The 13,729-nt window shown below is 36.2% G+C and overlaps 1 protein-coding gene across 1 annotated transcript; it reads right to left on the reverse strand.

The window, feature by feature from the left end:
- Positions 1 to 438: 438 nt before the first annotated feature.
- LOC103480938 (L-amino-acid oxidase-like) lies at positions 439 to 10,829 on the reverse strand. The gene is made up of 7 exons (XM_081599773.1): positions 10,765 to 10,829; positions 7,401 to 7,615; positions 6,641 to 6,753; positions 6,234 to 6,438; positions 6,064 to 6,132; positions 4,733 to 4,869; positions 439 to 4,094 (listed from the first exon to the last, which is right to left on the reverse strand). The coding sequence occupies exons 1-7, from the start codon at positions 10,793 to 10,795 to the stop codon at positions 3,305 to 3,307; spliced, it is 1,560 nt and encodes a 519-aa protein (XP_081455899.1). The 5' UTR covers positions 10,796 to 10,829; the 3' UTR covers positions 439 to 3,304.
- Between the last annotated feature and the right edge of the window lie 2,900 nt (positions 10,830 to 13,729).

Below are 13,729 nucleotides of genomic sequence, written 5' to 3' on the forward strand. Positions count from 1 at the left end.
GCAAAGCTAACGGCTCGATGATCCGTTAGCTGCAACTCTGCTGCAGCACAGGGGGAAGAGACCAATTTAAGTGGCTTACATCCTCAGTTTTTTATTTTATGTACCAAATATAACCTGTTTTATTACTATGATTGAACTGTTATGTATTTAAACCTGGATGCTGGTTGCTTCTTTCTAAATCTGTATTTCTGCTCATAAATCGTCTTGTTTTAGTTTTTCTGATGATAAATAAATAATAATGGATTCATATTAGATACATTTTTACATATTATTTCTCAGTTTTGATCCTCTGGTCTTTGTGTTGTATAGATAAAAAACATCTTATTAAAACAAATCTTTTCATTTTTAACCCTTTCAGCTCATCCCTTCCCTGCTTTCTCTTGACTGTTGTTGCTGTTTGTATTTGTTCTATCGAACATTTTTATTTTTAATTCAAGAAAACTTGACAGATTTTTTTTGTCTGATACTTTTCAGATTTAGAAATCTCCGTGGTCATTTTTTTGTATTTATTTTGAATATTTACATGATTCCTCACTTCCCTCTTAGCACAAAGTAACAATATTTCACAATATCAAACTTAAGGAAACAATAACTGTAGAAGAAAGTAACCAAAGACAGCAGCTGGGATTCAAACTTTCTTTCTGCCCTGATGGTGGAGTGTCTGTTTCAGAGCAACACACAGAAATCGTATGAATTAAAAAGTATTTTACAATTTAAGACACAAACTTAGGTAAATACGGCGCTTTGTTTGTAAATTCAATACGTATAAGAGAAATATAATGTTTTATACAGTCAGTTGTATTCAATCCAAAAGTTTTGGTCAATGCCACAAGTAAATGTGCAACGTTTGAAATACAAAGTTTTAAGTCATAATGTTTAAGAAGAAACACCATGTATGGATTTAATTTACAGTAACTTAACTCCCACATCAGAAAGAAAACAATTTCACCTCTAGAGCAAATGGATATTAAACTTTAACTACAAATTAACATGACTAGAGAGCAACTGGACAGGATAATGTCAGATTTTCCCCGTGTAAAATAAATTCCCCATTTATGTTTAATAAATACAGACTGATTAATATCACAAAAAAGAACATAAAAAACTTGCAGAAAAGTATTTCTCTCTACTGGCTGTTCCTGTAATCATGCAATGTTTAAAAGTCTATATAGTTTAAAACATTTCAGGCATTTAATGTAGAAGTAAAACAACAATTTAACAATGTTTCCTCATAGTAACATGAACAAACCTTTGAGTTTTTCTTCAGTTTTGGATGCAACTGTAAACAAAAGATCTCTTGTGTAACATTACATCCATCAGAGTCAAATAAAACATTTTCACTGCAGCCTGAAAAACGATAAAATCCAGATACATGAAAGAGTCACTTTTCCCTTTGCATACAGTCTGATTTATGGATCATAACTAAAGCTGCACAACATGAGAAAACAGGGATATTACAGACAGATAGTGAAACTTATTGGTTTTAATTAACCAATATTTTCCCTAATCATTCTTTTACAACAAATTAATGAAAATATCTCAATCATTTTGTGTTTTGGTCATGAAGAAATCTGGACTGAGCTTCTGTTGCTAGGAGACATTTTGACCAACTTTATTGCACAATTTTTATTATTTAACTAGGATTGAAATGCAAGCATACATAGAACTGATCATATATTTATGCACATGAATCGGATCTGATTCTGCTAAGTGCCTCTAAAATATTTGTTAACTGGGACTTAAAAATAAACTGAACTCATAATTTATAAAATAAAGGAATACAATGAGGTGGATGACTATCAAACTGGCAAAATGTATCGTTTGAAACTGTGATTTTTTTTCCCAAATTAAACTATATTGGTGTCAAATGTTAGTGCAGCAAAAAAGAGAAAAAAGTTTATCATTTCAAAGATTAAACAAATTGTTTTCAGAGGACATCCAAGGTCAACTAGTCCCCCACATTTACAAAATTAAACCACTTTTGTGCAAATCGACTGTGGTGCAAACATACTAGCTGGACACATTTGACATCAATTTTGTTAAATCAGTGATTCTTGAGAATAGGGACAAAATTTTTTAATTTTCCCATTTTTATTTTATTATTTTTCAACCTTATGTATGCAAATATGACAATGTTTTGGAAATGTAAAGATGCTAAGGTGCAGGCTCCCAGTTGCAACATTTTTAAAAAAAATAAAATTTTTAATCGACCTGACCCAGAACTTTGTCATCACCATCTGAAGAGAATAAATATAAAATATTTTTTAATGACAATATTAACGATATTTTTACTCATGTTTACAGAAAAATGCTTCTCAAGAAACAAAAGAAATATTATTTAAAACAAAAAGTCCCATCTGATGGAGTTGACAGAACTGAAGGTGACAAACTAGTGAGTAAAAAGGAAAAACTTGGTACATGTGAAGTAATGCAATTTATGTAAAATACATTAAAATGAATTAACTGCACATTTAAGTGAGATTTCACAGCACTTTCACTGAAAGTCACTAAAACTGACGGAGTTGACAAAAAGCCAAACTACCTCAATTTATATGATGTTATTCTGAAGGAGGCCATATTGTAGCTCATCAGGTCCATTAAATCTTTACATTTGACCAAAATTAAACGTTTATTTCACAAAATTTAATCAAAGTTTTGTAAATTGTCAGTTATGATGTTGACACGTCATGGTTGTGACAAACAACTTAGGAATAAAAAGAAGAAAAAACTAAAGAATAACATAAGCTAACCGGAGCTAACTAGCCCTCTTAGCAATGGAAGAGACAGGAAGTGGTCATTGGGTCCTCAGAAGTTCTGGTGCATGTGTTGACCAAAACTAGGGACACATTTCAATGGAGTTGTAAAATATATAAAAATAATTTTTTATTGAATTTATTGATACTTTTATAATTATTTATATGACTACTTATACTTAATTGTCATAATATACTATCTTAGTATTTCTTTAATTATTTTTAACTATTATAATGTGTTGAGTTCTGCTCCTGGACAAGGGATTTTACAGGCATCATCCACCAACTACAATGTTTAAAATAAAAAATATTCAGCAAACACCAGGAAAATATACATTGTTGTGCTCACATGACCCAGGTTATGTTTAGTCAGATATTGGAAAAAATTATATTTTGTGCATATTTTATTCAAATTTTGTGCTTTATCCATAGGACCTGTTTTGTCCCTATTCTCATGAATCACTGAAAGCTAACCAGAGCTAACTAGAATGTGAGAATGTGAGAGGTTGAACCATCTGTAAATAATGTCACTTTGTCTCAGACTCGGTGTCTTACAGCTCAGTTTTGCAGGAATCTTTGTGCACGGCGTTGTTAATATTCTGAGCTGCCCTGATTGCAGATTTCATGGACGTTTCAATCCAAGCGTGAGGAAAAGCCATGTGTTCTCCTGCAAAGTGAATGTGTCCTTCATGCCTGAAGAGCTCTGCAGAATACTCAATGTGTTGGTACGGAGTGAACAGAGCAAATGCACCCAGGCTGTACGGATCCAGTTCCCACTTCTTCACGATCACACCGGTGCAGAGAGTGTGGACTTTCTTGCCGTGGATTTGCATCAGGTCCCTGAGGGCCAGCTCTTTCAGCTCCTCATCACTGGCTCCCTGGAAGAGCCGCGAGTCGTCGCCCCAGGTGTAGGAGGCCAGCAGGACGCCGATGCTGTCGTTTCCTGGGAAACTGTGGCTGGGGTAGTAGGTGTAGCGAGTGGGTCTGTCTGTGATGCTCTTCCCTCCGATGATGCCGTCGCTCTTCCAGAACTTTTCCTTAAAAGTGAGGATGATTTTGGTAGAGCTTTCGTAGTGAACGGCGCGCATGGCCTCCATCTTTCTGGTGGACAGAGGCGGATCAAACTCTATGAAGAGGGCAGCTTTGGCCGTCGTGGTTACCAGCACAGCGTCGGCCTGCAGACTTTCTAAAGACGGGTCGTTTTCCCTCTGATACCAGACGGTCACACCCTTATGTGACCGCTGGATCCGCCTGACCCGGGAGTCCAGAAGGATGGGGCCGTCCAGGACCGTCAGGAACGCTTTAGCCAGGAGATCCGTCCCTCCGGTTATTTCATCGTAGCTTCAGACAAAACGGATCAAAATTAGTTAATCTCTTTTTATCATCATTTTGTTACATTTGTTGCTTTGATATATTGATATAAAAACAAAAATAAGTCAGAACAAGAGAACAGAAAAGCCTAGAGAAGACTAAAAATCAAGTAAAAGCTGAAAATAAAAATATAAAAGAAAAAGAAAACATTTGAATAAACAACTGAGAATAGACTAAAAACAATTGTAGAAAAAAATCACTAGTTACCATATTTGAGATCATTTGGGAATCATAAACTGAAGCATAATGGAGCATTTATTTATGTCTAAATATGAAGTTGTGTTTTTATTTAATGTAAACGTATCAAAATGCACCATTTATACCTGAAATATGAAATCACCAAAAGGGATGAAAGAAAATTGACAAAAACACAATAAAACAAAAAAAGCAACAAATAATTGACACTAAAGCAAAACAACTCGCACAGAAATAGTTTTTATTTTTTAAATTAATATCTACGTTTTTTGGTCTCTCAGTCTATTTTTCACTTTAATAGTTTTGCATCAATCCCACAGATGAACCCATCTAACTCTGGTCACAGTGACTGGACAGACAGCTTCTCCCAGCTGGTTTAGAGAAATTAAAATGTGAAAATCATCCGTTCTTACGTGGTGGCGTCGCTGACGTCGTTCTCGATGTAGATCATCTCAGTCAAAGCCAGATGCATGAGGCTGTTCTCGTTTAGCAGATCCCCGATCATCCTCACTGCCTCTGCGCTCAGACCGCCTTCAGTTAGCAAATATTCCTGCAAAAAACAGAAACAAACATGTTTAACTGCTGAGTAGCTTTACTCCCTGCAAGTTATTGATCTCATCACTTTTTACAATAACTATTATTTGACTTCCCCCAGTTTGCTTGTCCACTTCCTAATCTGTTTTATTTATGTCTGTGGCATCCTGTGGAGTCCTGTTTGATCAGATCTAAGTTCAAGCTAAAATGTTCAAATTCCCAAATGATAGTTTGTGAACTATGCCTTTCCTAAAGGCCAGATTTTGTTATTTTTGAGATTTCATTTGTCTTTGTAATCAGGTGAGTTATCAAACTGGACGTTAAACTCATTAAAAATAACAAATTTCAATGCAGAATATGCTTAAGTTGACAAATACTCTATTGTAAAAATGTTTATGTTTGGTCCAGACTCTAACATCCATTAAATCAGTCAGAATAGTGCAATGAGCTCAATGCAACAGGTAATAGTATAAAAAAGACTTTTAATGTCTTAACATAAACTCTAAAGTTGTGAAAGGAAAATAAAATCAGAAAAATTAACAAGTTTAATGGAGAATCTGATGTAGAAATTGAGACTAATTAGAAAAAAACGGACGACTGAGGACCTCTAGCGTTTATTACAGGAATTACAACAACATGTTTTATATATCAAAATGAAAAGTACAATCCAAGTTTATCATTTCCAGAGGTTAGCTTTAAGCTTTACTACGTGAATAAAACAAAACATGTAGACTAAAAATATACACATTTTTAATATTTAATGAGCCAATTACTTTACTGCAATGATAAAAATGTTTTGCTGCTTTAGTGACTTCACTTAAGTCTTAGCTGTGCCAGCAAAATTTAATAAATGTAACATAAAGTTGTAAAGTTTTACCTATTTTGCTCATTTACCAAATATTGGGAAGTTACTCTCCCTGTTTGGAAGTGAAGTTTTATATGTTGTGTAATTTCTACTATAAAATCTAGAAAATGCTTTGTTTTATTCTTCAGTTGTTTTCTGCTTTCTTGAGTTTATATTTGTTTTTTATTTAAAAAGAATAAATGCGTCTGTATGATCTGCACCGCTTATCAACATGGAGCCTCGTTTAGAACATTTTAATGACCTTCTGTGACCTCTGATCAGAAAACGTAACTAAAGCCTGTTTTTGTGGCTTTGTTGAGTTTCTGATCAAAGATCAATCAGGTTGTGACGTCAGCAGTGGTTTACCTTTACAGAGTAATGGTCGTATTTCTTGAGCATAGCTCTGCAGCCGTGAGCCTTGACCTCTTCTTTGACCTGCAGAAACAAAAATGAGAATCAAACATCTGGTCATGCAGAAACAAAAAGCATTGCTCTTTAAGTTTCAGTAGACATAGTTCCTGTTCGTCCTTGCGTACCTTTCGCAGAGCCATCTCCAGCAGCTTCAGCGGCGCTATGTGGCGTTCTCGTTTTGGCAGGTTGTACTTCAGAACGTCGGGGTTTTGCATCACAGCGTAGGTTTTCTTCGGCTTCAGGCCGTGAACGTAGTAGAAGGTGTTCTTGTCGACCATGTGAAATTTATTCATCTTCAAACCAAATTCTTCGATTAAAAAGCGGACGATGCTGTTGACAGACATGTTGATGAGTTTTTGTCTGAATTGTTTTATGTTTCACATCCCATATTGGTGACCAATAGAGATCGACATAATTTCATTTTTCAGTTTTTATGAAACAACTTGTCAGTTTTCTTCACTTCTTTTGGAGTTGAGGTCTTGAATTAACATTTCTAACCTCACATGTTTATTTGATTTTAATCTTGACTTACTAGTGATAGCTGGGGATCCTCATGGCTCCCAGGTCGGCGTACCAGCCCTCGTTTTCATTCCTGTGGGTTTGCACACGGCCTCCAATCCGACCACTGGCCTCCACTATGGTCACCTTTTCCAAACATCAATCAATCGGTAACAGGGTCAGGGGTCACCAAACAGCCAGGACTGTCTTACTTTGTACAAATATTGATTCTTAAGAGGTTATTGAAATAGATAAAGCAGTAAAATCACTGGCACAGACAACAGAGATATGGTTTATTGCAGTCATTTGTCTTAGTAACTGATCAGTGCTTTTAAAAGTTTTAGTTTTGTTTCACAGAAAAATTAATAAATATTAATAAATGGTCAGTGTTTCATTCAAATCAGTTCAAGCACATTAGAGTTTTAAGAGCTTGAAGTTAAACTTTAAATGTCTGAGTTTTAGTAGTGATGGTTGGTTCCTTCATGATTTGTAAAGAAATTTGACTTTCTTGGACAACTCATGCTTAAATCAGTGGAATATAAATAAAACGCTGGTGATTCCTCATAATCCAGGACATAAAATACCAAATCAGAAGGCAGCTGGACAATTTTTATTAATCGTAGACACTAATCACAGCCAGAGAGCCGTTTAAACACCTAGCCTAAACACAAAGATAAAGATAAGATTGTGTTTAAGTTATGTGCTTAAACACAATGACAAACATGTGAGATATTTTTTATCTGTCATCTAACAAAAACAACTGAAAAATCCTGAGCGACGTTTGCGTTTCTGACCTGATGTCCTGCAGCTTCAAGCAGCTTGGCGGCTGTCAGTCCAGCCATCCCGGCTCCGACGATGACCACATGATGAGGCTTTTCGATGGCGGGGAGGCCGTGCGTCATCGTGTGCATCAGGTGTCTGTAGTCGGTGTCGTTCAGGCATTTGGCCAGGTCTTCCTTCACGCTGACCGCAGCGGCGGGTCTGCACACGCTGAGCAGCAGCAGAGGACCTGCAGACACACAGAAGCAAACATTTTAAGCTTTATTTTACAATGTATTCACAGGAAACTGGTTGAAAGGGACATAACCAGACATTTTAAAGCAATTTTACGTTGTTTATTTAAAAATTTAAGCAAAAACTCTAATTGCATTTAGTGTATGTATTTTTTTATTTCAGAAAAAAAACCAGATTATTCAAAGTCATATTTCTATAAACTATCAGGGACAAGTTTCTCTAAATATAGGTTGGATATTCAGAAATAAACAATGTTTAATAAATTAGAATATATGATCATTTGTCAGATTAAAAGTACTTTCTGAAATTGGACCATCTTCAAGCAGGTATTAGTTTTGATTAAGTTTACATTTCTGTATAAAATGTTTTTTATTGGTGTGATGTAACACTCAAAATTTAAATGTCATGTTTTCATTAACTGTAATCTACGGAAGCGCATTGCTATCACGCAGGAAAAAAAAATTCGAGCGCTATCACGTTATAACGTGATACGTATCTTGTTAAAACGTGATACATATCACGTTATAACGTGATACTATCTTGTTAAAACGTGATACATATCTTGTTAAAACGTGATAGTTATCTTGTTAAAACGTGATAAGTATCTTGTTAAAACGTGATATGTATCTTGTTAAAACGTGATATTTATCTTGTTAAAACGTGATACGTATCTTGTTAAAACGTGATATGTATCTTGTTAAAACGTGTTACGTATCTTGTTAAAACGTGATATGTATCTTGTTAAAACGTGATATTTATCTTGTTAAAACGTGATACGTATCTTGTTAAAACTTGATAATTCTATGTCCAGGAAGTGGCGGTATTATGCTAGGCTAGTACAGTGGCTGACATGAATTGGTCAGGTTTCCCTTCATGTTTGGTCTACACGGATATGGATGCTGTGGTTAAAACCATTAATAGCTACTCTGAGCAGGATCCTACACAGAACGGGGCTGCACAGAAGGAAACGTCAGTTTGGTTCTCTAGCTGTGGCGGCGTTACTGACTGTCTGGATCGAAGCTGAAGTTGGCTTCCGTTTGTAGCTACTGATTCGGGAAATGGCTAAAGAGCGATTAGAACGGAGGCTCAGATGTATTTGCTGAACATTTTCTGTAAAACATTTTTATTGAACAGTACAATACAACAGTACAACAAAAAGACAAAAATTAGATCCTGTTAAGCATACTTCAAAATAAAAGACTTCATCTTTCTTCCCTTTTGTCAAAATAAATCATAAATAAAGCTTTGAATTTAATTATTTTTCACATCACCTTTTTGTAATTATGTACAATCAAGTTACATTCAGTAAATAATAATAAGCATTTAAATTATACTTAACATATGACTGTAATTAAGTAACTCTGTCCATTTTCTTTACACCCTTGTATGTTGGTGGGCTTGGGAGGGGTGTTGGTGCCTATCTCCAGCTGACATTCTGGGCGAGAGATGAGGTACACCCTGGACAGGTCGCCAGTCTGTCGCAGGGCAACAAAGAGATACACACACACACACACACACCTAGGGACAATTTGGAGAGGCCATTTAACCTGACAGTCATGTTTTTGGACTGTGGGAGGAAACCGGAGTACCCGGAGAAAACCCACGCATGCACAGGGAGAACATGCAAACTCCATGCAGAAAGACCTGTGCCAGGAATCGAACCCAGAACCTTCTTGCTGCAAGGCATCAGCTCTACCAACTACACCACTGTGCAGCCCTGTAAATAAGTAACTAATCATGGAATTAGATTTAACATGCAAGTGTTAAGAAATCACCTGATATGCTTTAAAAACAAACATACATCGACACTTCAAATCTGGAGTAGATTATTCTACGCCAATGGCAGAATATTTCAAACCTAGTTTGTGATTTGTGAAACCTTTATCTGAATTGTGAAACTTCAAACATGAGAGATTTAAAAACCTTTTTGTATCTGGAATGCATTATAAATGAACTATCACATTTACAATATTTGCTATTATTTTAGCTTTCTGTTTTCTTTCATTTTTTGTCCTAGAGCACCCGCCTTTCTGTTTGGCTGTTGTGGCTTACAGGGATGCATTTTAACTTGAGAAGAAGTCTTTTATTTTGAAGAATGCTTAACAGGATCTAGTTTTGTCTTTTGCCACTATCTAGCCTTATGTTGATTTCGGTTGCTTGGTTACGAACAGCCGTTGCCGTTGTTCAGCAAGTGTACTGTTAAAAAAAATAAATCTGAACAGAAAATGTTCAGCAAATACATCTGAGCCTCCGTTCTAATCGCTCTTTAGCCATTTCCCGAATCAGAAGCTACAATCGAAAGCCAACTCCAGCTTCGATCCAGACAGTCAGGAACGCCGCCACAGCTAGAGAACCGAATTGACGTTTCCTTCTGTGCAGGCCCGTTCTATTTAGGATCCTGCTAAGAGTAGCTATTAATGGTTTTAACCACAGTGCAAAGCAGCATCCGTATCCGTGTAGACCAAACATGAAGGGAAACCTGACCAATTCATGTTAGCCACTGTAAAAGCCTAGCATAATATCGCCACCTCCTGGACATAAAATTATCACGTTTTAACAAGATACATATCACGTTTTAACAAGATACATAACACGTTTTAACAAGATACATATCACGTTTTAACAAGATACATATCACGTTTTAACAAGATACATAACACGTTTTAACAAGATACATATCACGTTTTAACAAGATACATATCACGTTTTAACAAGATACATATCACGTTTTAACAAGATACATATCACGTTTTAACAAGATACATATCACGTTTTAACAAGATACATATCACGTTTTAACAAGATATGTATCACGTTTTAACAAGATAGTATCACGTTATAACGTGATATGTATCACGTTTTAACAAGATAGCATCACGTTATAACGTGATATGTATCACGTTTTAACAAGATACGTATCACGTTATAACGTGATAGCACTCGAATTTTTTTTTCCTGCGTGATAGCAATGCGCTTCCGTAGTAATCATCATAATTAACAGAAATAAAGGATTTTGCTGAGCCATAAAATAAATTGACTTTTCAATAACAGTCAGATTTATTAACTGTGTCTAAACTTTTCATATACAGAAAACAGTTCAGCCGTTTTAACTCCCAACTTTCAGAAAAGTCATGAAATACTTACATAAGACCCACAGCAGCACATGAGTCCCCATCTTAATTTATCTAAAATAAATATTGAGGAGAAAAATCAGGGAAGTAGAGAGCAAGTGAAGCAGGAAACACAAAGCAGTATAAACATAATATGTTTAGCATCTTTCTGTTCATGTTTAGTTACATTTTAAGAGAATAAATCCGAGAAAATGACGAGTTTAATGTCTGTTTAACACGAGGTTCTTGTTTATCTCAGGTTATCCATCTGCGGCTCATATTTCTTTTCTCATTTCACTTTTATAAGAGGATAAATGAAATAAACTCACCTGAAGAGGAGCTCATCTGCTGCTCCCCGGTGGCGACGCCGTCTCTTTTCTGTCCTTCCCTCCCCTCAGACCCTCCCAGATGAGACGCCGTTGGTTTGATTTTTGGTTTCACTTTTCATCAAGTCAGTTGATTAACCAGTTAGGTCTCATGATCAAAGATGCACCAACGGTTTTGTAGCATGTGCCAACTATCCTCATATTTTAATAGCTGATGATGCTGTTGTGACTTTTTTACACTTATATGTTGTTCAGTATGATAAGTGACTGATTTACAATTATATGTTAAGCATAAATTACATGATTATTATTAATTGAATTGAACATGATTGTATATAATTACAAGGATGAAGTGAAATATATTTAAGTGCAAGACATGATTTATTTGAATAGAAGAAGTCTTTTATTTTGAAGAATGCTTAAGTATCTGGTTCTGTTTTGTCACTATCTTGCTTTGTTGATATTTTGGTTGGCTTGGTTACGAACAGCTGTTGCCGTTTTCTCTCTTCAATAAAGAACTGAACAGAAAGGTTCAGTAAAAGACATACGAGCCTCCGTTTTGTTTGAAGAAGCTTCACTCCGTAACAGATGCTTCAACAAAACCACAAGAGCTGAGGTTAAATACTGAAAACTTCACATCAGCTGCTGCGGCTTATTGCTGCAGTTTTCTGAATACAGGAAGTTCCTCCAACACATCATTCAATCAGCTGACGGCAGCGAAATCTGCCTGATGATGAGTGAAACACAAACAAGGAAACGGTTCCAAAGATTCATTTTTAATCTTCTTTTACATGGTAACCCAACATTTTCTTGTTTTTGACACATGCCTGAAGTGACCTCTGCCAGCAGGAATGCTGCTGCTGTCTGTAGGGAGGGAAAAAGGAGAAGTAAGAAAAATACTTTCAATTTCAGAAAAACCACTTGACTGCTGCTTAGTAAACTTTAATTTTTTGGGATTTCTCAAGTTTTAAATCACAATGACCATTTCCCAATCATCAAAGTTCCACTTGAAACACCAAAAATGGAGTAAAAACAAAAATATGTTGGTTACACTTGTTTTACAAATCTAATAATACCTCCAACTCGTGTCTAATAGATAAACTTCACAGCTTTAGCATCAAATGAAGAGTTGTACACTAAAGTCATAAGCTAAAGTTTTACAGCAAAAAGCATAGTCATAGTCAAATCCCACATTTGCACATAAGCTGTATAAATTAGGCTGGTGTTGGTCAGAGGGCCTGAGGCGCCGCTGCAATCAGTCCACCAAGGGCAGCTGTGGCTACTATCCAGTAGCTTTCCACCATCAGTGTGTGAATGAGTGAATGACTGAATGAGCGAATGACTGAGTGTAGGGTGAAGCTCTTTGGGGTCCTCTGGACTTGGTAAAAAAATGCAATCGATGCTTCTTCAGGAGTTTAGAAAAAAGTTTCCAGAATGTGACTTTTTTTAGGGGAAAAAGGCAACAAAGGTCTGGATGAATTGAAGAGAATAGATTAATTATTCTTGTGCTTTCAATATATTTTATGGATTCAGATAGAAAGTCAAAGTTTTTCTCTCTTCATCACCAGGAAGTTGGGATCAGGGGTTCTGCTGTGATTCAAATATTTAACTCAACAGGCCAAAGTTTTTCTAACCTTGTATTTTCTTCCTCTTCTCTGTGGCGTTCCACAGGGCTTCATTTCATTTATTCCCGGTTGGTTCCAGTCTCTGGATATGAGGCTCTTTTTGCAGATCACAGTCTGATTTCAGCCCTAAGTGGTCAGAGTCACAGCCTGCATGGTCTAAAGTTTGTATTAATACTTGAAAATAGTTTTTTCAGTCATATATATGTATTATTAGCTTCACCCACCAGCCTGCCAGTGTTTTGCTTTCTTTCCCTCTGCACCAACCTGTTTTCTGAGGAACATTCCTCAAAATGAAGTAGGACTGGTTTGTCTGACATATTTCTTCACATCTGTTGAAGCTCGACCTTCTCACAGCTGATAGTTGTTCTTTACGTTTGAGCCATCGTTCATAAACCAATTATTTTATAGGATGAGGTTGATTAAAAGTAACTTATTCAACCTGCATGTGGAAAACTAAAGTAAAATCATTTATATTCTAAACTTTTAGAGCAGTTAGCAGGTTAGAAGCTTTTCTCTGTCTAAACGGGTTAGTTGGTCTGCAGCATCCTGCCTTCACTACCATAAACCCTGAACGAAGAAATAATTAACAAAATGCTTTGAGTGTTAATATTTACTTTCTATCAGATGTAAATATGATAAAATATAATGTTTGTAGTTTAGTCCAATTATAAACTTTCCCTAAATTGTGTTCAGTTTCTGCTTCAGAATATTTACAGTAGCAGAACATGAGAAAAAGTGTTGAACAAAAACCCACCACATCTGAACTGGTGTGAGAACGACAGAGCTGGTCGAGTCGCAGCTCAACGGGAAATGAACCAGCAGCCACAGAAACCGACATCAGTTTCACATCGAGGGCAGCAACATTACCACCAAAAGACAAAGCAGCTCCTCCATGTGGGACTGCAGAGACCACAGAGCTGCAAGTTTCAGTACTGAGACTGAAGAGAGCAAGTCAAATAGAAACATCCAGTCTGACCCCTGAGTGGTGAAATCAAGAGGTCAGCAGCAGCAGATGGAAGCAGATAAACGTAAAGACAACAATCATAGT

This window comes from Poecilia reticulata, chromosome 18 (assembly GCF_904066995.2).
Source record: "Poecilia reticulata chromosome 18, P_reticulata-male-v2, whole genome shotgun sequence".
NCBI lineage: Eukaryota > Metazoa > Chordata > Actinopteri > Cyprinodontiformes > Poeciliidae > Poecilia > Poecilia reticulata.

Coding starts and splice junctions, on each gene's coding strand:
- LOC103480938 (XM_081599773.1), bottom strand. CDS start 10,795: ATGGGGACTCATGTGCTGCTGTGGGTCTTAT. Junction 4,870..6,063: donor ACGACCATTACTCTGTAAAG/GTAAACCACTGC, acceptor TGTTTTTTGCAG/GAATATTTGCTAACTGAAGG. Junction 4,095..4,732: donor GACGTCAGCGACGCCACCAC/GTAAGAACGGAT, acceptor TTTTGTCTGAAG/CTACGATGAAATAACCGGAG.